This window comes from Dendrobates tinctorius, unplaced genomic scaffold (assembly GCF_039654945.1).
Source record: "Dendrobates tinctorius isolate UK_male_01 unplaced genomic scaffold, ASM3965494v1 ptg000013l, whole genome shotgun sequence".
NCBI lineage: Eukaryota > Metazoa > Chordata > Amphibia > Anura > Dendrobatidae > Dendrobates > Dendrobates tinctorius.
Genome location: NW_027361681.1, coordinates 11,280,307 through 11,302,826, shown reverse-complemented (window position 1 = coordinate 11,302,826; position 22,520 = coordinate 11,280,307). Strand labels below are relative to the sequence as shown.

Below are 22,520 nucleotides of genomic sequence, written 5' to 3'. Positions count from 1 at the left end.
TCACGACGGACAAGACCGGCCGTCCTCTCACGTATTTGTCTCGCCAGTTTTGTGAGCCTGGACATCTTACTCCTGGGGGTTGGCCCTCTGCCCCAGGGGCTGCTCGATTAAATTACAGAATCTTGCGATGTGACCCGCCTTGTTGCAGCTGCGACAGATGGGCTGTCCGTCTTCGTCGTAACGATTGCTGTCTCTCCCTCTGGTCGGTGGGATTCGCATTTGCCATCACCATGGAACGTCATCCGGACTGGAGGCCAGCTGAATCTTTTTCTTTGGGGCATCTTGCATGGACTGCACAGTTTTAGTTAGTGCAGCCACACTTTTGGTCAGCTTTTGGTCAGCTCCTGGACCTGGAAACGTAGGTCTGCAAAAGAGTCATTATCTTGGATTAGCGTGTCAGCCTCATCTGGTGTCTGGGGAAAGGAGGCTGCCCCATGTTGGTATGAAGGGGGCACTGTGCCACTACTATTTGGTTCATGCAGCACCCAGATGGCCCTATCCTGAAAGTGTGCAAAGTCCAGTTCAGGATTTTGTAGGCTCATTATGCACAGCTGTGTCCTTTGATTGTTAGACAGTCCTATAAACTGCTCTGTTATCTACCTATCTTCATCTTGCACGCTGTCAGGGTCAACTTGCTTTACAGCCCGTAGCGCATAATCCCGTATGCTGTCCTGTACCCTTTGTTTGCACCAAAAGAATCTCATTTTTATCCCTGCTGCAGTGCGAATGTCAAAGGTGTCTGGCCAAGACTTTACTTCCTTCTGGGCCATACCGGTTAACTGGCCAGTGAAGATGCTGACTTTTTGACTCTCAGACAGGGGGTACACTTTAAACGAACTACAAAGTCTCTCCTTGAAATCCCTCAGGGTGTGTGACTCCACTGAGTACTGCGGTAACCAGGCCGCTCCCAGTATGTACAGCATCGATAGCGGCATTATGGAGGCTGTAGCTGCAGCTGCCGCTGGATGTGGCCGGAACATGGGGGCTGCGGACGCCGCTGAATCTGGCTGCATCATGGGGGCTGCGATTGCCGCTGATCTGGTTGCATCATGGGGGCTGCGGCTGCCACTGGATCTGGCTGCATCATGGGAGCTGCGGCCGCTGCTGGGTCACCACCCGGATTGGACATTTTCTTTCGCCCCCAGTGAACCTCAGCCAGGCCCTGCGTGTTGTTACCGTTGCAAGCGGCTGATTTGCAGACAGGATGGATGGAGCCCCTCCAGATTTTCCCCGTCGGGGCCTCTTGCTTTGTGGCCCGTGCTTCACTTCGCTCCCTTCTTCCGGAATCCTCCCACGACGACACGCCCCTCTCTTCCCGCGCGCCATGCGACACAACAATGGCAGCGATTTCACAATTTAACAAAATCTCTGGCGCACAGTACTCGGCAATGCCGGGCTCCATAATCCTGTTTGTGACACAAAAATGGAGCGCCCGCCAGGGCCGTGGGGATACTCGGTACCGGGCCGGTTCTTAAGGGGATGTGTCACATCAGCAGTGACCCGGTCCGTGGCCCTGGGCGTCCAATGAAAAATGATGATTAAAGGGGAAATAAAGTTTATAAGAGATGGTTCGGGATGCCACCTGTGGTATTTGGCCAAGGATGGCTGATGCAGCTTAAAGAGACTGCTGGAGCTGATGGTGATGCAGCAGAGTTCATACGGCTCTCCATAGGTAGAGCTTAGTCCCAGGGCAATTATATTATTAAAGATGGTGGTGATGGATGTAGTGCAGGGTGGATGGCGTAGTAAATAACTCTGAGGACACAGCAGGGTGCAGTTTTCACGCTTTTACTCATAGTTTGAAGTGCAGGCCGGGGCACTAGTTACAGATGACAATGGAGGTTCGGAGAGCTTGGAAGCAACTTAGGATCCACTAAGCCAGATGGGTTTTGAGGCCTCCTTACTGCGCTGTCCTCTGAGGTCCTTGCTGTCTAAAGCTATGCTCAGTCCTCTCTTCCTTATTGTTCTAAAGTACTTGCCCCTATGGCAGGCAGCTTGAGCCTATTACAGGTGTCGCTCCTTTATGGTGGCTATGGGCTCTGGTCTGCTGCTGTGCCTTCAGGTGTTTGCTGGGCCAGGAGACATGCAATCCCCTGCCCTCCGGATTTAGCTGCTAGAAATGTTGTACCCATCAGCCACAGACTCCGGCATCTGGCTTCTAGCGCTGTACTCTGGGGTGAGCTTGGTCACAGCTCCACTCACCAGGTTCTCTTTCACTTCTCTCTTCATTCAGACTCTGTCTCTCTCAGTCCCAGACACTGACTGACTGACCCTTACTCCAGGCCAGAACTAATAGAGAAGCTCCCCTGAAACTGGGTTTAGAGCTCCTCCTTCTGGTCTGGAGTCAGGAAAAGTGTTGGATGTAAGTGTTATCTGGTCAGGAAACCCCTCCTTGCTTCCAGGCATGTCATCACTCTCTGAGGGAGGCAATGCCACTGTGGCAACCAGACTCCTGGGGTGCCACATAGCCCTCCTGTGTATAATGGTACTTATGGTAATATTAGTGGTTTGCTTTTTTTATTAATGATAAGTATTGTAGTATTCGGTCACTATGTGGTGGTAATATGTGGTCGCGTCATGGTGTGGCAGTATTTATCCCTGTATGTGGTATTATTGGTCATTTTAAAAAATGTATGTGACTCAATCTTTAAAGAAAAATAAATAAAAATATACCTAAAAAAGAGTATTGGATATTTGTTGAAATGTTTAATGAGTTACATTAGAGTAGAGTCCTGCCAAAAGAGTCTATCTTGTCGTGGTTGCAGGCTTAAAAAATCTTTGTGCCAAAACAAAGGCTGCTGGCTGTGTATGTGATCTGGTGTTCGATGGTGTACTGTTAATGTGTGATTGGTGAGGACGTGGTGCAGAAGTGGAGTTTATCCAAGAGTGGGCAGTGGGACTGTGGAAGGATTATGGGTGGAGGCGGAGCTGTGGTGGACCCTGGGCAGATTGTCAAGGGGGCCCAAAAATTTTGCCAGTAGGAGTCCCTGAAATTCCTGGTGGCAGCCGTGTGGGTCACTGATCACTATCCGCAGGGGGCAGATTCCTGAATGACACATCAACCTTAGTGTGGAACACTGTGCTGCTCAACAGTATGGAGATGTCCTGGGTGGGGTCTACTTTCACTGTAAAAGTCCTGGTCCCATCGCTCCCAGCGCTGCTCTGCATCACAGTGATGGTGATTGGCTCCTCAAAGCGTCTGATGAGAAATGACTCCATGATGATTGTCGGGGTTTCTATTAAACTAGACAGTGGTACAGACTTGACCATGTGCTTCTCGGTGTAGTTGCAGCACTCTTCATACGCCCGGTAACAGTGAGGTTTTCTCCGTTTTAACTCTTTGCTGTGCTGACTCTTACAATTCTCGTGCTGCGAGTACTGAGCGGAGCCATCACGACAACATTGCTGGATTTTGGGATTCTGGTATCTGTTAGCTGTTAACAAAAGGAGAAATCAATCCTACTGGTAATTGTATTTCCTGAAATCAATTATGACAGCACCACAGGTGGTTGTCTTTCTTAATCTTAATAGCAGTGGTCCCTAACGTTTCTGACCTTGAAAATCACATTCAGCTTTAAGAGAGGGTCCAGAGCCACATTTAGGTCTAAGGCCTCTTTCACACGTTCTTACATTTCCACCACTGGAAAATCCAGTACCGGTGCTATCCAAATTCGTGTGTTGCGTGTATAACATGCATGCGGCATCCGCGTGCCGTGAGATGCACCATCAGTGCGAAATGTACCAGCGTATGAGAAAAGCAGTACAGTTAGTGATGTTCCCAGGAGCCGAGTGCTGAATCCAACTGTCACCTCGCCTCCCTGCAATCAGCGTGACCAGGTGACGCGGATGAGTTGTAGTCAGCACCAGTCATCTGTGTATAGCGTGCAATAAATAAATAAATAAAATTAAAAATGCCATGGTGTCACCCTTAATTTTACTAGCCAGCTGAGGAAAAGCCGACAGCTGGGGGCTGGTATTAATATACAGGGAAGAGGCCGATAACCAAAAAGGTTCCCAACCTATTAATACCAGCTCACAGCTTCCTGCTTAGCCTTTACTGGTTAAAATTTTTATTTTTAGGTTAATAAATGGGTAAAAGAAGGTAATTTTTGCAGATTGATTTGTAATTAAAGGACTTTTTTATGTCTGTGTCTTTATTAATTCTGACAAAGGGATTAGTAATGGGGGTGTCTGATAGAAGCCTCTCCATTACCAATCCCTGGGCTTGATGTCAGCGGACAGAAAACAGCTGATGTCAACCCCAAAACTATTACCCCACTTGCCAATGCACCAGGACAAGTGGGAAGAGCCGAGGCTAAGGGACAGAACTGGCATATCTAATTGATGCGCCATTTCTGGTGCGGCTGCGGGCTGGTGTTCTTAGTCTGGGAAGGGAACAATATCCTTTGGCCCTTCCCATTCCAAGGCTATTAATATCAGCCCGCAGCTGTCTGTTTGCTGCCAGCCAAAATCAGACATGTCTACGTGTTTTGCACACGGACACACGGTCCGTGGAAACACACTTGTGTGCAGACCCATAGATTTGAATTGGACTACGTGTGTATGTGTCTACAGTACATGTGAAAACTTTCACCACACGTACTGGTGACACTCTAGTGTGAAGTGGGCTTAAAGGGAAGCTGTCACCTACCCTTTGGCGGGCGATGAAAACAAGGTCAGTCCGGTCCGATGGGAAGTGTTCCCGATGTGTGTCGCCTCCCCATCCTTGCTCGCCATTCGCAGGTTATTGCTGAATTGGAGTAGGTGTACGCAATTTTTTGCGCGTGCGCTAAGCACTCATAGCTAGCGCATGCGCAGTATGCTTTGCCCAACTGCAGGCAAAGCCGAAAAGCCGGACTGCGCATGCACCGGTTAACTAAGCCCCGGAAGTATTTTGCTGTGTTTTGGGGCTTAGTTAACTGGCGCATGCGCAGTCCGGCTTTTCGGTTTTGCCCGCAGTTGGGCAAAGCATACCGCGCGTGCGCTAGCTATGAATGCTTAGCGCACGAGCAAAAAATGGCGTACACCTACTCCAATTCAGCAATAACCTGCGGACGGCGGGCAAGGATGGGGAGGCGGCACACATCGGGAACACCGCCCATCAGACCGGACCGACCTCGTTTTCATCGCCCGCCAAAGGGTAGGTGACAGATTCCCTTTAAGACAGAGTCGAGAGCCACATCCAGCTCCCGCAATCCCTCACAGTAGTGAAACACAGAGGCCCCATTGTTGGTATAATGACAGCTAAAGCTTTTCCACAGGAATCGCACCAAGGTAGCACCAAGATCCAGAGGTTCCCACAATACCTCCATTCAGTATTCTCGCATCAATCACTCCCACAAAATTGTTACATCAAGGTTCAGGCAGGGTCGGACTGGTCCGCCGGGACAACAAAGAATTATCTGGTGGGCCCCTGAACAAGACGTAGAGGGGACCTGCTGGCTTCAACTGAATGTGCGTTGTCGGACACACATTCGGTTCAAATGTATTGCCCTGTCAATGTTGCAATAGGCTGCCGGCTGAGGTATATGGCACTGTATGCGCCCGTCGCAGGTGGCGCACGATGGTGACGTCAGTGTATGAAGTCACTCTCATGTGGAGCCTGAGACGGGCGCACTCAGGTCAGCTGCTGGCCTCTACTAGGTCGGAAGCCATTTTAACATGAGCGCTCCAGATCTTTAAGAAAAAGACACCACACAGGCAGGTAAGGATTTTTTTCTTCTCCCCCCTCTTGTCACTGTGGATGTGGCATGATGCTGGGGCCAGGCCAAGGGATCATAGCCAGGGCCAAGTGAACTAGGGGGCACAGTCAGGGCCAAGGGACCTAGGGGTCTCAGCAAGGGCCAATCGACCTATGGGGACACAGCCAAGACCATGGAACCTATGGGGACAATGCCAGGGCCAAGGAACCTACAGGATACAGCCAAGGCCAAGGGACATGGGGAGCAAGGATGAGGAACATTATTAAATAAAGGGGACCAGAATAATGGACTTAAAGGTAAACTGTCAGGTCCTCCATGCCCTCCAACCCAGCAGCATTCAATTATTTGAGTAAACTCCCTGCCTAACCAGCCCTGTATAACTTTTGTCTGTAAAAATGAGGTTTAAAAAAAGCTCCTGCAAATTATGTTATCATGGCCACAGGGAACAACTATCACCCCATCAATTCCACTGGTAATCACTGTATTACCTGTACACTGACACTATATACAGAGCTCTTATGTATGATGTCACTAGTGATCACTGTATTACCCGTACACTGTATTAACTGTACACTCACACTATATACAAAGCTCCTGTGTATAATGTCACTGGTGATTACTGTATTAACTGTACACTTACAGTATATACCGAACTGTACACTTACAGTATATACAGAGCGCCACCGAGATGGATGCAACTCAATTTTATTGAGCTTCCTTATACTGATGTTAACTCACAAAAGCACAAGGAATTCAAGAGAGGGATTGTAAGGGTGCTGTCATGATGGCCTCCTAGAAATACAATTACTGGTAGGACTAATTCCTCCTTTCAAGGATGTCTCTCCTGACAGCACACTGTCACGATTCAACCGTTGGGTGACCCGGAACCAGGGGCTCCTTCCTTGTCCCTAACACTAGGGGGCACCCTAGCCCACCCTATTCCCCGGGATCCTTCTAAAGGTGAAGATGCCAGGGCCTCCACCCTTGCCTTATCTCCTCAATCAGCCCTCCGTCTGTTCTCTTCCCCCACCCAGGGAAGAGGAGAGCTGCCGTGCACCACAGTACACCAACCCAAACAAGTCAACACGAACAAGAGTAACTGAAAATACCAGGCATACAAATATTCACTCACAAATAACAGAGGAATGCACCGGGGAGTGGAGGATGGGGGAAAATCAAAGTAAGGCCGAACGCAGCATGTTGCATTTCGGCGCGCACGGCGCACCTTCAAAGGTGCGCAGCACACGCCAAAATCCTACTAGCGCAGGGCCAGCGCACGATCTGCGCACCCTATGCTAAAGATAGGGTGCGCAGATCGCAAGCGTCCATGTGCGATAGTAGGCGGCGATGATCGGATGGGGCGGGCAGGGAGCCGGCAGGGGGCGGGGCTTAGCGGCGCCGTGCGCTGCATCGAATAAATGCTAGTGTGAAATTAGCCTAAGAGAAGGGAAGAGAATTATCACACTTACAAACCCACGCAACAGTCACAGATAAATCCACAAATCTCCTCCTCATATAACCACCAAAACACCTCTCCTCCAAGCCATGCAGCATAAGCTAGCTCTGACGATGTATTTCAGTCAGGACGCAGATTAAATAGGGGATAGGAGTGGCTAATCGAGCTCAGCTGAGCGCTCAGACTTCCAGAGCTCCCAACATGGCCGATTAACCCCTGTTCTGCAAAAAGAAATAAACACCATTTAAAAAGAAGGATAAGTGCTTCTTTTCAGCTCAGGAGTAGGAGCAATCAGATGCTGCGGTCTTCTGACTCCACTCTGTTGCGGTAACCTCGATACACGCACTAGCAGAAATACCAAACTAATGTACTGGAGCGAGACAACAGCTTGGAGGACTTTTCTCCTGAAGGTAGTCTGTTGACCAGACAGTATATCCAACTTATCATGCCTACAGAATGTGTTCAAATTGGACCATGTCACTGTTTCACAGATCTGGTCCACATAGGCTTCTGCTCTATGAGCCCGGAAAGTAGAGATTGAATGAGCACTGATAACTTCTGGAGGTGTCATCCCCTCTGAAGAATACGCAAAACAAATTATGGCTTTGATCCATCTAGCCAGAGTTGATCTTGAAGCTTTTCTCCCCTTGTTCCTGCCTCTGAACTGAATAATAATCTTTATTTTTATATAGCGCTAACATATTCCGCAGCGCTTTACAGTTTGCACACATTATCATCACTGTCCCCGATGGGGCTCACAATCTAAATTCCCTATCAGTATGTCTTCTGAATGAAGTTTATGTCTAGTCTCCAGTCCTGAGTAACCTCTAAATAGGACAGCACTGGCTGTCTAAAGGTACTGTCACACTTAGCAATGCACCAGCGATCCCGACCAGCGATATGACGCGGTCAGGATCGCTGGTACATCGCTAAGTGGTCGCTAGTGAGCTGCCACACAGGCAGATCTCACCAGCGACATCGCTGGGGACGGGGGTCGCTACTTACCTGTCACACTAGGCGATCCTGCGTCCTCCCGCCCGGCTCCACGCGTCGCTCGTCGTCGCAGCAGGAAGCGCCGCAGGAAGCTGACGACGAGAAACAGTCCAGCCTGTTCTCGCCGATCAGCAATAACCAGCGGGGGGGAGCGGGTTGTAGGTAAGTATCACATGCAGCGATATCGCTAGCAATATCGCTATAACGTCACAAGTTATAACGATATCGCTTAGTGTGACAGGCCCTTAACATCTAAGGAGTGAAACAAATGTTCCCTCTGGCCTTTTGGATGCTGACAGAAGGAAGGCAAAACAATCTCTGGATTCATACTGGGCGTCGATACTACCTTCCAAAGAAGAGCTGGATCCAGTCTTAGAATTATACAATCTTCCCTGACCTGGAGGTACGGGTCTCTATTTGATAGGGAATGAATCTATCCTATCCTTTTCTCAGAAGTAATGGTCACTAAAATAGCCATCTTTAGGGAAAAACTGATAATATTAATCCTTTCTCTGGGTTCATAAGGGGTTTAACAGAGAGCGTTTAATACTAAGCTCAAATCCCAAGGGGGTACCAACTTCTTCATCTTGGGCGTCAGTCTTTGGATCGCCTTGGAGAATCTACTAACCTAAGGATGACTGGCTAAGGGGTAATCAAAGAATATACTTAGGGCTGAAATCTGAACCTTCAAGGTATTTGGTCCTTTATTAAAGCCTTCTTGCAGAAAATCTAGGATCTTTGGGATATCTGGTCTGGACGTGTCTATGACAGCTATATTGTACTCTGAATAAAACTTCTTCCAAATTTTCCTATATTCAGCTGAGATTACCGACCTCTTGACCCTGTGATTTGAAGATCTAATGGGTGAGGCTGGGAAGGGTCCTTTTACCCTCCTGTGTTTTCCTGTTACTATAGAAGAAGGACGACCCCCTGTGATGCTGTCAAGAGGAACGTCCTGGAAAAAGTGGTTATAAAAAACAGGGAGGGCACTGTCTATAAGGGATCACATACTTTGTCTCTGGCCCTTCAGCCCATTGTGCAAAGTTTCACTGTGGTGCTCCAGACTGATGACCCTAAATAAGTCAAGACAGAAGAGGCCAACAATCTGTGGGCACAATGAGGGTAGGTGCCAGGTTACAAACCTGCTATGTCTGCGGGGACAGACCAGGGATATAGAAGGGACAGGGTATGCAGAGGCCATGACCTGGGGAGACCCCACAGCTGAGGCCACGACCTGGGGAGACCCCACAGCAGAGGTCATGACCTGTGGAAACCTCACAGCTGAGCCCACGACATGGGGAGACCCCACAGCTGAGGCCACGACCAGAGGAGATCCTACTGTACAGCTGAGGCCACATATACAGTATATCAGTTCCTCCATATCTATACATACATGACGCTATATATCCCTGCAGAGCCTCTGCTGCGGAGCGGACACTGATCTACTGTTCATCCACAGGAGTCACACTGACCACTATGAGCAGTTTGTGAAGTTTTCCAGGGTACATTTCCTTGAATCACAGGTTGTGTCTGGTATCACAGCTCTGCTACATGAAAGTGAATATGGATGAGCTGCAATGAAAACACAGAGCCAGTACACAGTACTGAGAAGAAAGCTGCCATGTTTTGTCATCCTGGGCATTCCTGTTAAAGGGAACAACAGAGCAGGACACCCATTCGGATCTCTCGCCCATTACCCCGGACGCCAGTATTAGGAGGTGTAACGTACTCATGCTTTGCAGCTGTGGCGCGGTCAGCAGAGATTGTCTACGTCTTCTCCGGAGAGCGGAAATATCTGGAATAAGAAAGAAACAACTCAGCACATAACCTACCTGCTACAATGGATTCCCTCAGCAGCACAGAGTTTTTCAGGAGATGAGTGAAGAGAATAGAGGAAAGGAATATGCAGAGGAAGAAGCAGCACAGAGTATTTCAGGAACAGAATGTAGCTTTTGGAGTGGAGGGAATAGAGAAAGGAGTCCTCAGCAGCACAGAGCATTTCAGGAGAGGAATGCAGACAATGGGGGATATAGGGAAAGGAAAGGGGGTCCTCAGCAGCACAGAGTATTAAAGGCCCCTATACACATTAGACTAATGTCGGCTTTATGTTCTGATAATGAAGAGTTTGGCTGAGAGATTCTTTTGTAAGAGGGGCTCCGGGCCTGTGAAGTTAAGGGGATGAGGACCTGGTATGTCTGATTTTGGACTTCAAGCCATTTTGTTTTCTAGAAATAATTTGGAGCAGTTGGGAGGGATCACTGCCGTCCGACAGCTACCTACAGTGTATGACAGAATTAGCGTCTTTACAGACCGAGGCTAAGCGCCAACAGACTAGGTACAAGAAAGACTGAGCCCAATTACTGCCGTGTGAACATTGCCGATCCGAAGATCAGTCCCTATACACAGCGCGTGTTATCGGCAGCACATCCTGCGGACATGGCCGAGGGGCTTCAGGAGAGGAGGGTGCTGATCTTGCAGTAGGCCAGAGAGTGAGATGTACATAAAGGAAAGTACAGTCCAGAGAAGTACAGAGTATTTCAGGAGAGGAGTGCAGAGAATGAGTTGAGGGGAAGATACACAGAGGAAGGAGCAGCACGGAGCATTTCAGGATTTGAGTGTATGAATCGCTTTTTGTATATGAACTTCATACATCTCACACAGCGGAGGGTCTGTTACAGTGTACCAGTGCAGACAATCCTCTGTGAGGTGAATACTGCAGCAGACGTCTCTCCAGTCCGGATACAACCACAGAAGTGCGGCCATTACCGGGCTCATCCATGGTGGCGCGGTCGGCGTCAGTCACTGGGATTCTCCTATCTTCTCTGAACACCTTAGATTCCACCACCAGATACACAAACTCTCCAGGGGAATCCTCCGCCTTCACCTACGACACAGCAACCTGTTAGATGAAGCGCGAGCTCTGGATACCCCAAACATCCCCCACTCACCGACAGCATCACTGCCCCCCGGAAGCGGTTGTCAGGAGTCAGTGCCAGCAGCGCAGAGGAGAACGTCGTCTTCTTATCTGGGTAACTCACTAAGGAAACTGTCACTGGGAAACTCTCCGACTGCTGGGATGTCCGAACCAAAACCTTTTCCAGGACGCCAAGTCGCCATGTTTCTGGGGACGTCACATGTGGGCTGGGTAAGAACGAACAAATTACTGTATGACACAGGGACCTGCATCCAGGGCCAGTGTCAGCACCCGGGCAAGTGTTGGGGCCCTGAACAGGCATCGTCGTGGAAACTCATGTGCTATGGGGCTTAGTGCCAGCGCCTGCGAGTGGGCCCCCCCTACTGGCTCAGGGCCCTGGTACTTGCAATACTTGCTTCTTCCCGTTCCTGCCCTGCAGCGTCTTCCGCATCTTTTGACTGTGACATTTCAGGTCAGAGGGCGCAATGACGTGACTAGTGTGCACCCTATGCCTGAGCAGTCACAGTGCAGAGATCTGAAAGACGGTGATGCTGAGGAGTCCAGAGCAGAGCAGCAGCCAGAGAGGGGAGGTAAGTATTTCATTTTTTTATGTTTGAAGCATTATATAGGGCCCATCATATACTGGAACACTATATGGGGGCCATAATATACTGGAGCATCATATGGGGCCCATCATATACTGGAGCATCAATGTAGGGGTCATGATATATTGAGCATTATATGGGGCCATCATATACTGGAGCATCATATGGGGCCCAAGATATATGGAGCATTATATGGGGGACATCATATACTGGAGCATCATATGGGGCCCATCATATACTGGAACATAATATGAGGATCATCATATACTGGAGCATTATATTGGGACCATCAGGGACTGGAGCATCATATGGGGCCCATCATATACTGGAACATTATATGGGGCCCATCATATACTGTATGGAGCATTATATGGGGCCCATTATGTATGGAGAAATATATGGGGCTCATTATGTATGGAGCAATATATGGGGCTTATTATTCTTTATGGAGCATTATATGGTGCCCATTATATTTATTATATTGTATGGAGCAATATATAGGGCTCATTATTCTTTATGGAGCATTATATGGGGCTCATTATAATGTAGGGAGCATTATATGGGGCTCATTATACTGTATGGCAATATATGGTGCTCATTATATTGTATGGCAATATATGGGGCCCGTTATACTGTATAGAGCATTATATGGCGCTCATTATACTGTGTGGAGCAATATATGAGACTCATTCTTTATGGAGCATTATATGGGGCTCATTATACTGTAGGGAGCATTATATGGTGCTCATTATACTGTATGGCAATATATGGTTCTCATTATATTGTGTGGCAATATCTGGGGCCCGTTATACTGTATAGAGCTTTATATGGCGCTCATTATACTGTGTGGAGCAATATATGAGACTCATTATTCTTTTTGGAGCATTATATGGGGTTCACTATACAGTATGGAGTATTATATGGGGCCCATTATAACATGTGGAGCAATGTATGGCGCTCATTATATTGTATGGAGCATTACATTGGGCTCGCTGTTCTGTATGGAGCAATATATGGGGCTCATTATTCTGAATGGCGCATTATATGGCACTCATTATACCGTGTGGAGCAATATATGGGGCTCATTACGCTGTATGGAGCACTATATGACACTCATTATACTGTATGGAGCAATATATATGGCTCATTATACTGTATGGAGGGATATATGGGGCTCATTATTCTGTATAGATCATTATATGGGGATAATTATTCTGTATGGAGCACCATGTGGTACCCATAATACTGTATGGAGCAATATATGTGGCTCATTATCCTGTATGGAGGAATATATGGGGCTCATTATTCTGTATAGAGCACTATGTGGTGCCCATAATACTGTATGGAGCAATATATGTGGCTTATTATGCTGTATGGAGTAATATATGGGGCGCATTATTCTGTATGGAGCTCTATGTGGTGTCCATAATACTGTATGGAGGACTATACTGCCCAGTTTCTCAGCTATTGTAGAATTTACAGTAGATACAGTGGGGCAAAAAAGTATTTAGTCAGTCAGCAATAGTGCAAGTTCCACCACTTAAAAAGATGAGAGGCGTCTGTAATTTACATCATAGGTAGACCTCAACTATGGGAGACAAACTGAGAAAAAAAAATCCAGAAAATCACATTGTCTGTTTTTTTTTTCATTTTATTTGCATATTATGGTGGAAAATAAGTATTTGGTCAGAAACAAGCAATCAAGATTTCTGGCTCTCACAGACCTGTAACTTCTTCTTTAAGAGTCTCCTCTTTCCTCCACTCATTACCTGTAGTAATGACACCTGTTTAAACTTGTTATCAGTATAAAAAGACACCTGTGCACACCCTCATACAGTCTGACTCCAAACTCCACTATGGTGAAGACCAAAGAGCTGTCAAAGGACACCAGAAACAAAATTGTCGCCCTGCACCAGGCTGGGAAGACTGAATCTGCAATAGCCAACCAGCTTGGAGTGAAGAAATCATCTGTGGGAGCAATAATTAGAAAATGGAAGACATACAAGACCACTGATAATCTCCCTCGATCTGGTGCTCCACGCAAAATCCCACCCCGTGGGGTCAGAATGATCACAAGAACGGTGAGCAAAAATCCCAGAACCATGCGGGGGGACCTAGTGAATGAACTGCAGAGAGCTGGGACCAATGTAACAAGGCCTACCATAAGTAACACACTACGCCACCATGGACTCAGATCCTGCAGTGCCAGACGTGTCCCACTGCTTAAGCCTGTACATGTCCGGGCCCGTCTGAAGTTTGCTAGAGAGCATTTGGATAATCCAGAGGAGTTCTGGGAGAATGTCCTATGGTCTGATGAAACCAAACTGGAACTGTTTGGTAGAAACACAACTTGTCGTGTTTGGAGGAAAAAGAATACTGAGTTGCATCCATCAAACACCATACCTACTGTAAAGCATGGTGGTGGAAACATCATGCTTTGGGGCTGTTTCTCTGCAAAGGGGCCAGGACGACTGATCCGGGTACATGAAAGAATGAATGGGGCCATGTATCGTGAGATTTTGAGTGAAAACCTCCTTCCATCAGCAAGGGCATTGAAGATGAAACGTGGCTGGGTCTTTCAACATGACAATGATCCAAAGCACACCGCCAGGGCAACGAAGGAGTGGCTTTGTAAGAAGCATTTCAAGGTCCTGGAGTGGCCTAGCCAGTCTCCAGATCTCAACCCTATAGAAAACCTTTGGAGGGAGTTGAAAGTCCGTGTTGCCAAGCGAAAAGCCAAAAACATCACTGCTCTAGAGGAGATCTGCATGGAGGAATGGGCCAACATACCAACAACAGTGTGTGGCAACCTTGTGAAGACTTACAGAAAACGTTTGACCTCTGTCATTGCCAACAAAGGATATATCACAAAGTATTGAGATGAAATTTTGTTTCTGACCAAATACTTATTTTCCACCATAATATGCAAATAAAATGAAAAAAAAAAAAAAACAATGTGATTTTCTGGATTTTTTTTTCTCAGTTTGTCTCCCATAGTTGAGGTCTACCTATGATGTAAATTACAGACGCCTCTCATCTTTTTAAGTGGTGGAACTTGCACTATTGCTGACTGACTAAATACTTTTTTGCCCTACTGTATCACTCATGTAATGTAAGAAGTAAGTGAAATCTTTGGCATTGTACTATACCTATATATTTCTCTGCTGTATCTGTGCATCATGAATCGTGGTATGTGTTAAAGTGGCCCACTTTCGCTCGGGGCCCACGAAAACCTGGAGTCGGCCCTGCCTGTATCACCAAACTGGACCCCAATATCAGGAAAGTGTGCTCCATACTTGAAATACTCTATGCTTCCACTATGTGACATCCATTCCTTGACTACTCATAATACCAATCCCTCTCCTGAAATACTCTGTGCTGCTGTCAGACCTGGCACCTTCCACTATGTGCCATACATTCTTTGACTACCCATGATACCAATATCTCTCCTGAAATACTCTGTGCAGCTGTGCCACTCCTGCAGATTAGGGACTGGTCCCAGGTTCTATACTTACATCAGTCTGCGTCCTCGTCCTTCCCGGCAGAGCAGGAACAGCAGAGCGACCGGCAGCAGGATCATCTCCGGAGCTGTAATCAGTGAGATTGGGAGGGGTCACTTATTTATACAGCAGGGTGAGCCAATTATCACTTATGGAAGAAGTCATGTCATATGAGATTCTGGGAGTGTATTGCACAGATACTACTGAGGGGAAGGATGGAGACTGAAGGGAAAGAGCTGGAGGCAGGAGCTGCTATTAACCCCTCACTTACATGTACCAAGATAATCCAGGACAAAGACAGAAAAGTGCTGTATCTAATCCTCTCCTGTGTGATACTGTCTGCTGAGCTGTGTATCTAATCCCCTCATATGTAGTACATACACTGTACTTGCCATTGCCGAAGGTCCCCCAGGGTGTCAGGTGAGCAGCTGATATTGTGGCATCTGAGATTGAAATTCAGGAGCTTTAAGAGAAAAAAAATGGTAAAATGGGAGGATCCAGAGTGCACTCATATATATTAAGGGTATGTTTCCAAGTTCAGTATCTGCTGCGGATTGGACGCTGCGTACAGCCTCAGTGTCCAGAAGTTACAGCATAGTGGATTGGATTTTATGAAATCCCGACTCCCCACTATGCATATAAAGACACAGGCAGCAGACCTGCGTAACCTGAGAGGCGGCGCATCTTTATAGACCGCAGCATGTCTATTTATCTTGCGGAGATGCTCAGTCTCTGCAAGTTACTGTAAATATCACAGTCCATGTATAGGATGTGGTAATTCCGCATGTGTTCAATGAACACATGCGGAATCACTGCGCGTACAACAGGGGGCAGCACTTTGGACGGAGCGGGCATGTGCTGCGTCCAAAGCGCTGCCGTTTCCTGAAAGTGGAAACATACCGTAACAGTTGATAATTGGTGCTAGCAGCAGGACACCCTGTAATCAGAGTGCAAAAGCTTAAGTATAGTGGGTCTTCAGGCAACAGAACCTAAAAGAATTGGGACCATCACCTATGTGGGCATGCTCTGTGACCTGTGCGGAGATCATTGTGTAGAGAGAGGAGGAGGTAAGCTTTGACCATCACCTATGGATTTCTATGGGAGTGTTTTGGCCATGCTCTGTGACCTGTATGGAGATCACTGTGCAGAGAAAAGAGGAGGTGAGCTGAAACCATCACCTATAGATTTTTAGGGAAGTGTTTTTGGCATGCTCTGTGACATATGCAGAGATCTTTGTACAGAAAGAGGAGGAGGTGAGCTGAGACCATCAACTATAGATTTCTGTGGGAGTGTTTTGGGCATGGTCTGTGACCTGTGCAGAGATCATTGTGCAGAGAGAGGAGGAAGTGAGCTGAGACCATTAGTGTTTGGGGCATGCTTTGCGAACCTGTGCGGATGTCATTGTGCAGGGCTGTAATAGGTCAGCTGAGATCATCACCTATACACTTTTATGGGAGTGTTGTGGCCATGCTCTGTTACCTGTGCAGAGGTCATTTTGCAGGGAAAAGGAGGAGGTGACTGCTATATGAAGGCGCATTATTTTGGCTTTTGTCTGGCCGGTGTGTGGCTGCATGCTTGGTAAAGATGACCACCAGGAATACAACGTATTCTATATACATCCTTCCAAATTATGGTCGCTAATGAGTGTAAACAGCCTGCACCGAGCCTCAGTCCTTCACCACATGACAACAGAGCAGTACTATCTGGTGTGAAGAACAGGAGCTGGAGGCGAAGCGTCGGCTATTGAAAGGAAATGACTGATGTGCCGACATAACCCAGGAGGGGCGGGGTCCTCCTCTACAAATAGTCATCATACTGAGGACTTCTGCGCTCCAACCAGGGCTGCCACTAGGAATTTTGGGGCCCCATACTGGCAAAATTCTCAGGACCACTTTGAGACTCTGCCCAGGCTCCACCCCTCAAACTGTCCACAATCCCACCGCTCTCTCTTGGAAAAACTCAATTTCTCACCAATCCCACATTAACAGTTCCCATCAACAGATCACACATGTAGTCAGCAGCTTTTGTTTTGGCCAAAAGATTTTTTAAGCCACCACCATGACAAGGTAGCCTCTTTTGGCCGGGCCCTACTCTACTCTAACCTATTAAACATTTGTTAAAATATCCATTACAATTTAGGTATATTTTTATTTATTTTTCAGTTTTTAAAATGACCAATAATATCACATACAAGGGACAAATACCACCGCACCATGACCAGTCGCCATATTACCACCACAAAGTGACCTATAATACCATATACAAAGAACAAATACCGCCACACCATGGCCGGACAACATATTACCACCACATAGTGACTGAATACTACAATACTGATCATTAACAAAAAGCCCACAATAATAATATCACCATAAGTGCCATTTTACGCAGGAGATCTGTACTTAGTATGCAGTGTCTGTGTACAGGTAATACAGTGATCACCGGTGACATTATACACAGGAGCTCTCTATATAGTGTATAGGTAATACATTGTACACAGGACCGCTGTATATAGTATACAGTGTATAGTGTCAGTGTACAGGTAACACACTGACTCACCAGTGACGTGTCTAGGTGAAGTCCTTCATCTTCGCTTTTCATCTTCATCCAGGACAGATTGCCATCACGTCTTCCAGCCAGGGCTCGTTTCTGCAGGAAATAACGCAGTTATCTAGAGCATCGCATGCGAAACACATTACTTTTTTCGCAACTTCTAAACTACATCAGATGAAGAAAAAAAGGCAACAATGTCGCTGTGCACAGCAACAGGACCACCTCCCCATTTATAACAGTATCCTCAAAAAATAAAATAAATACATCACTGCAGTACTAATATCCCTTAATTAGTCCCTTTAGTAATAATATCCCCCATCCTGGCCCCCGTGTGTCTCATACCTGGCTCCAGCCATGTGTTCTCCCATCATCCCCTCATGAGTATCCATTCTTCCCCCATGTGATGTCCCATCCTGCCCCATCTGTCTCCATCCTGCCCCATGATCCTGTACCATCTGTCTTCATCCTGCCCCATATTCCTGCCACCTGTATCTCCATCATGCCCCATATAACTGCCCCCTGTCTCTCCATCCTGCCCCCTGTGTCTCCATTTTTCCCCATATTCCTGCCCACTGTGTCTCCATCCTGCCCCCTGTGTCTCCATTCTGCCCCCTGTGTCTCCATTTTGCCCCGGGCAGGATGGAGACACATGATCCTTTTATCTCCATCCTGCCGTCAAAACATATTGCGGATTGCAGATTTCAATTAAAAAAAAAACAACTTTCTTCTGTCCTGGCAGCATTCCTGCGGCAATGCTCCCTCCAGGCATTTCAAGTGCGGACTCGCCGGCAAATGACAATAACGTCATACGCCGGTGACGTGCGCGCTGACTAGGGCCAGCGTCAGCACCCGGCGCACCCGGGCAAGTGCCGGGGCCCTGGTGATACCTGTGGGATACCTACATTGGAATATTCCAATGTGGAACGCAGTGGGCGGAACCAGTCTCCGCCGGGCCGGAGCTGCCAGATCTCTGTTCCGTGCGGGGCAGTATTCAAGGAGACACAACCCAGAAGTGTGTTGCTTACTTATCCGGAGGGTAGAGGAGCAGGGAGGACTCGAGTAGGAGGATGGGAGTAGTCATCATCTGCGCGGTGGAATGAGGTACGGAGTCTGTGGCCGTGGAGTGTGCGACATCACCGTGCTGAATGAATGATCGGGCCCTTCCGGTGCGTGATAGATTCTCTTGTGAGGGAGAGAGATGGCGGGGACAGGTCAACAGCAGGAGAAAGGGAGGCAGGAATGGCAGGCGCACGGCTCTGCTCACTGAGCTCGCAGTGCTGGGGAGATGGCGGGGGCTCTGTATCTCCGCTGTGGGGACATGGGCAGAGCTGGGCGGAGGGTTTTCTGCGCTGATACGTGCACCCCTCCTGCCGCTGGATAGTGCAGTCCATCAATCCGCAGTACCTCTGATCCATTCTGTGCAGGTACCGTGCAGTCACCTATGGGGGCTGGAACGGGTATGGTAGTGCCCAGCATGGTGATCTGATGTAAGGGGGCTGCCATGAAGACAGCTAGGAGATGCACTGATTTAACCCCTAAAAACCACCCCAATTTTTGGCCTTGACAACCAATATTTGGGGTGAGCGTGCCGATCATAACTGTTATTTTTCATTTCAGACCACCATGAATGTGAGGAGTATTGATTCATTTATAGCAATGTATATTTGGGTGTAAAAAAAATCTCTTTCTCTGCCAATCACTTTAAAGAGGGTTTCCTGCCATAGATAAATACACTCAAAAACTTCCCGCCTCTTTGGCTACTATGCTTTTCCCACCAGTCTCAGAAAACATCTCAACATGGACTGCTGCAGCCAATCACTGGCAGTATCCGGTGACATGTTCATGTCAAGATGTTACTGCAGAAACATAGGAACATTAAACAGTTATTCCCAAAGAAATCAGGTTACCCCTAAATAACATTCTTATTCCTGGGAACCCAACTGCTGGGACCCCCTAGCAGTCCCAAGAACAGGGCTCTAGCACCCCTAAGGTTGGGGATCTGCAGCCCGTGTTGGATGGAGCAGACAGTCATTGTTTATGGGACCGACAAGTAGCCGAGGGCTGTCCTCATCAGTTCCATAGACAATGAATGGGGCGGAAACCAAGCATTCTCAATTCAGGACCCAATTCCCAAGGCTGTTGAGGGTCCAAAGAGGTCAGACGCCCAACGATCAGAAAGTTCTCTCATATGCCAAAAGGAGAGGCAGTAACTTGATTTTGGGGAAAATCCCTTTAAGTAGAGACTGGCAGGGGACACAAGAAGCCTCAGAATCAGAGTGGCGGGGGCCAGTAAGGTGTTTGGTAACATTCTATGTTGTTATTACCCTGTCAGAATAAAAAAAAAATAAGCGTGTACAAGAGACTTCTGACATCTCCTAGCTTTTGCTGACACTGTAAAACGCCTCAGTTAATTTGAATTAAAAAAAAAAACTGTACTGGTATAACCTCTTAAACAGTAGGTCTCCTTCCACCAATACCCTGTACAGGGCCGGCGTTAGCACCCAGACAAGTGCCAGGGGCCCTGAGCAGGTGGGGGCACACTCGCCGTCAGGGACACCGGTGCGCCATGGAGGCACGCTGCCCTTGAGGGGGCCCACTGCTTACTCTGGGGCCCTGGCACTTGCGATACTCACCTCTTCCTGTTCCAGCGCTGCAGCGTCTTCCACATCCTCTGACTGTGATGTTCAGGTCAGAGGTGGCGATGACTATTCAGTCATATTAAAAATGTGTTCACAGCACCTCATGCAATCATAGAGTTAACTTTACCCATAGTTGAAGAGTACATCAGATATAAGGAGTCCTACTTGGCAAACATTCAAACATCCAGTGAAGAATAAGGACAGCGCCTCACAGGTTGGTGAAATTACATCACCTTTATTCTGCCTTTTGTTGCGACGTTTCGATCATCAAGCTTGATAAAGATCTTGATGATCGAAACGTCGCAACAAAAGGCAGAATAAAGTTGATGTAATTTCACCAACGTGTGAAGCGCTGTCCTTATTCTTCACTAGAGGTGGTGATTGTATCATGTCTGTGCACCCTCTGCCTGAGCAGTCAGAGTGCAGAGAGCCAGAAGATGGTAATGCTGAGGAGCAGAGCAGTGACCAGTGAGGAGAGGTATTTTTTTTAATGTTTGGAACAATATATGGGGACCATCAGAATGGGCCCATTGTATATGGAGCATCTTATGGGGCCAATTTCATATGGAGCATTTTATGGGGCCAATTCTATATGTAGCACCTTATGGGGCCAATTACAAATGGAGCAGTATATGGGGCCAATTACATATGGCGCAGTATATGGGGCCCATTATATATGGAGCATCTTCTGGGACTAATTATATATGGAGCATCTTATGGAACCCATTATATATAGAGCATCATATGGGACCCATTATATATGGAGCATCTTATGGAGCTCATTATACGAATTATATTGGGTCCATTATTCTTTATGAAGCAATATATTGGGCTCATTATACTGTATGGAGCAATACATGGGGCTCATACTGTATGGGACTGATTATACTGTGTGGAGTGATATATGTTTATATATGGGGTCCATTATTCTGTATGGGGCTCATTATTCTGTATGGAGCATTATATGGGGTCCATTATTTTGGATGGAGAAATATATGGGGCTCATTAATCTGTATGGATCACTATAGTGCACAGTCACCACTGTCTAGGAGCGGGCTGTGAACTTCAGAGGAGTTGGAGCTGTTTGGGTGGAAACTTACCTGCAGCTCATTCCTGGTGCCTCAGTGTTAGTGCTGCAGCAGTGCGGGACACATGACCTCCGGGGGTCCTACCTGAAAGATGTGTGTGACCACCTTCCCCGATACCATGAGGCTGCCCGTGTGCTGCTGCCTACTGCTCCTTGTGGCTGGGACCAGAGGTAAGCCTGGCAGTCCTGGGGTGGGCACGACTCAGAGACAGCTGAGCCGCTATGTATAGCTGTGCGCCTGCCTGCCGTCTGCGCCTCGCCGTCATCTTCTGTGACTGCTCCCAGTCCCACGTGGCGTGCGCACACCACTCTGCTCCGGAATGAGGAAGTGGAGCAGAGCAGCGTGTGACGTCACGTGAGGGAGGTGCTGGACCATGGTGCACGGGGGGAGTTGTCCCGGCAGGCGCTGGGTCATGATTTAGTATAAAGCGGCAGCGCTGCCTGGAAAAGCGGAGAGGCCTGAACAAAATGTAGGGGGGGCCCGAGCGTGGACGGGGCTGCCAGTGTGCTCGGGCGCTAGGCGGTCCCCCTAATCACCAGGCCCCATACACTTATAAGGGTTGTCATGCCCTGATGGCGGCCCTGGCCCCATCACATGAGATATCCTCATTGACCCCAACATGGGCCACCAGAGTTGGAATGAGAAAACAAAACCCATCCAGCCCACAACATACGGCGGCAGATTCACATACTGAGAGTCCAGTGAAGAGTTAATCCCGCCCTCGCTCATCGTCACATCATTGTATGAGGCCCATGTAATGAAAACCACATGCACGGTGCAGACAGCACACAAGAACCACATGGTAGGAGCCGATGGGTCACACATGGCGGCCGGGCGTAACCATAACAAGCTTGGAGGCGGATTTACCTGATTGAATGTACCATTACTCTCATCATTTCTCCATACATTACACTCGGGCAAAAACTCTCAGCACGTCCACATGGGATGGATACAGTGAGGGTTTTCTGTACTATAACTTCCATCATCTCCCCATACAATATCACACAGCAGGGTGTTCGGAGCCGCATCGGTCAGATTGCTCTCTCACAGAGAGAGTATAAACCGCAACA

At 47.8% G+C, this 22,520-nt stretch overlaps 1 protein-coding gene across 1 annotated transcript; it reads right to left on the bottom strand.

The window, feature by feature from the left end:
• Window positions 1-1,772: 1,772 nt before the first annotated feature.
• On the bottom strand, window positions 1,773-21,741 carry LOC141069393 (uncharacterized). The gene is made up of 7 exons (XM_073558901.1): window positions 21,535-21,741; window positions 15,563-15,633; window positions 15,186-15,258; window positions 11,100-11,292; window positions 10,918-11,035; window positions 9,881-9,946; window positions 1,773-3,434 (listed from the first exon to the last, which is right to left on the bottom strand). Exons 3-7 carry the CDS (start codon window positions 15,248-15,250, stop codon window positions 3,016-3,018), a joined length of 861 nt encoding a protein of 286 aa, XP_073415002.1. The 5' UTR covers window positions 15,251-15,258; window positions 15,563-15,633; window positions 21,535-21,741; the 3' UTR covers window positions 1,773-3,015.
• Window positions 21,742-22,520: the final 779 nt, after the last annotated feature.

Coding starts and splice junctions, on each gene's coding strand:
- LOC141069393 (XM_073558901.1), bottom strand. CDS start 15,250: ATGATCCTGCTGCCGGTCGCTCTGCTGTTCCTGCTCTGCCGGGAAGGA. Junction 11,293..15,185: donor GGACGAGGACGCAGACTGAT/GTAAGTATAGAA, acceptor GTTCTTACCCAG/CCCACATGTGACGTCCCCAG. Junction 11,036..11,099: donor GGGGGGCAGTGATGCTGTCG/GTGAGTGGGGGA, acceptor GCTGTGTCGTAG/GTGAAGGCGGAGGATTCCCC.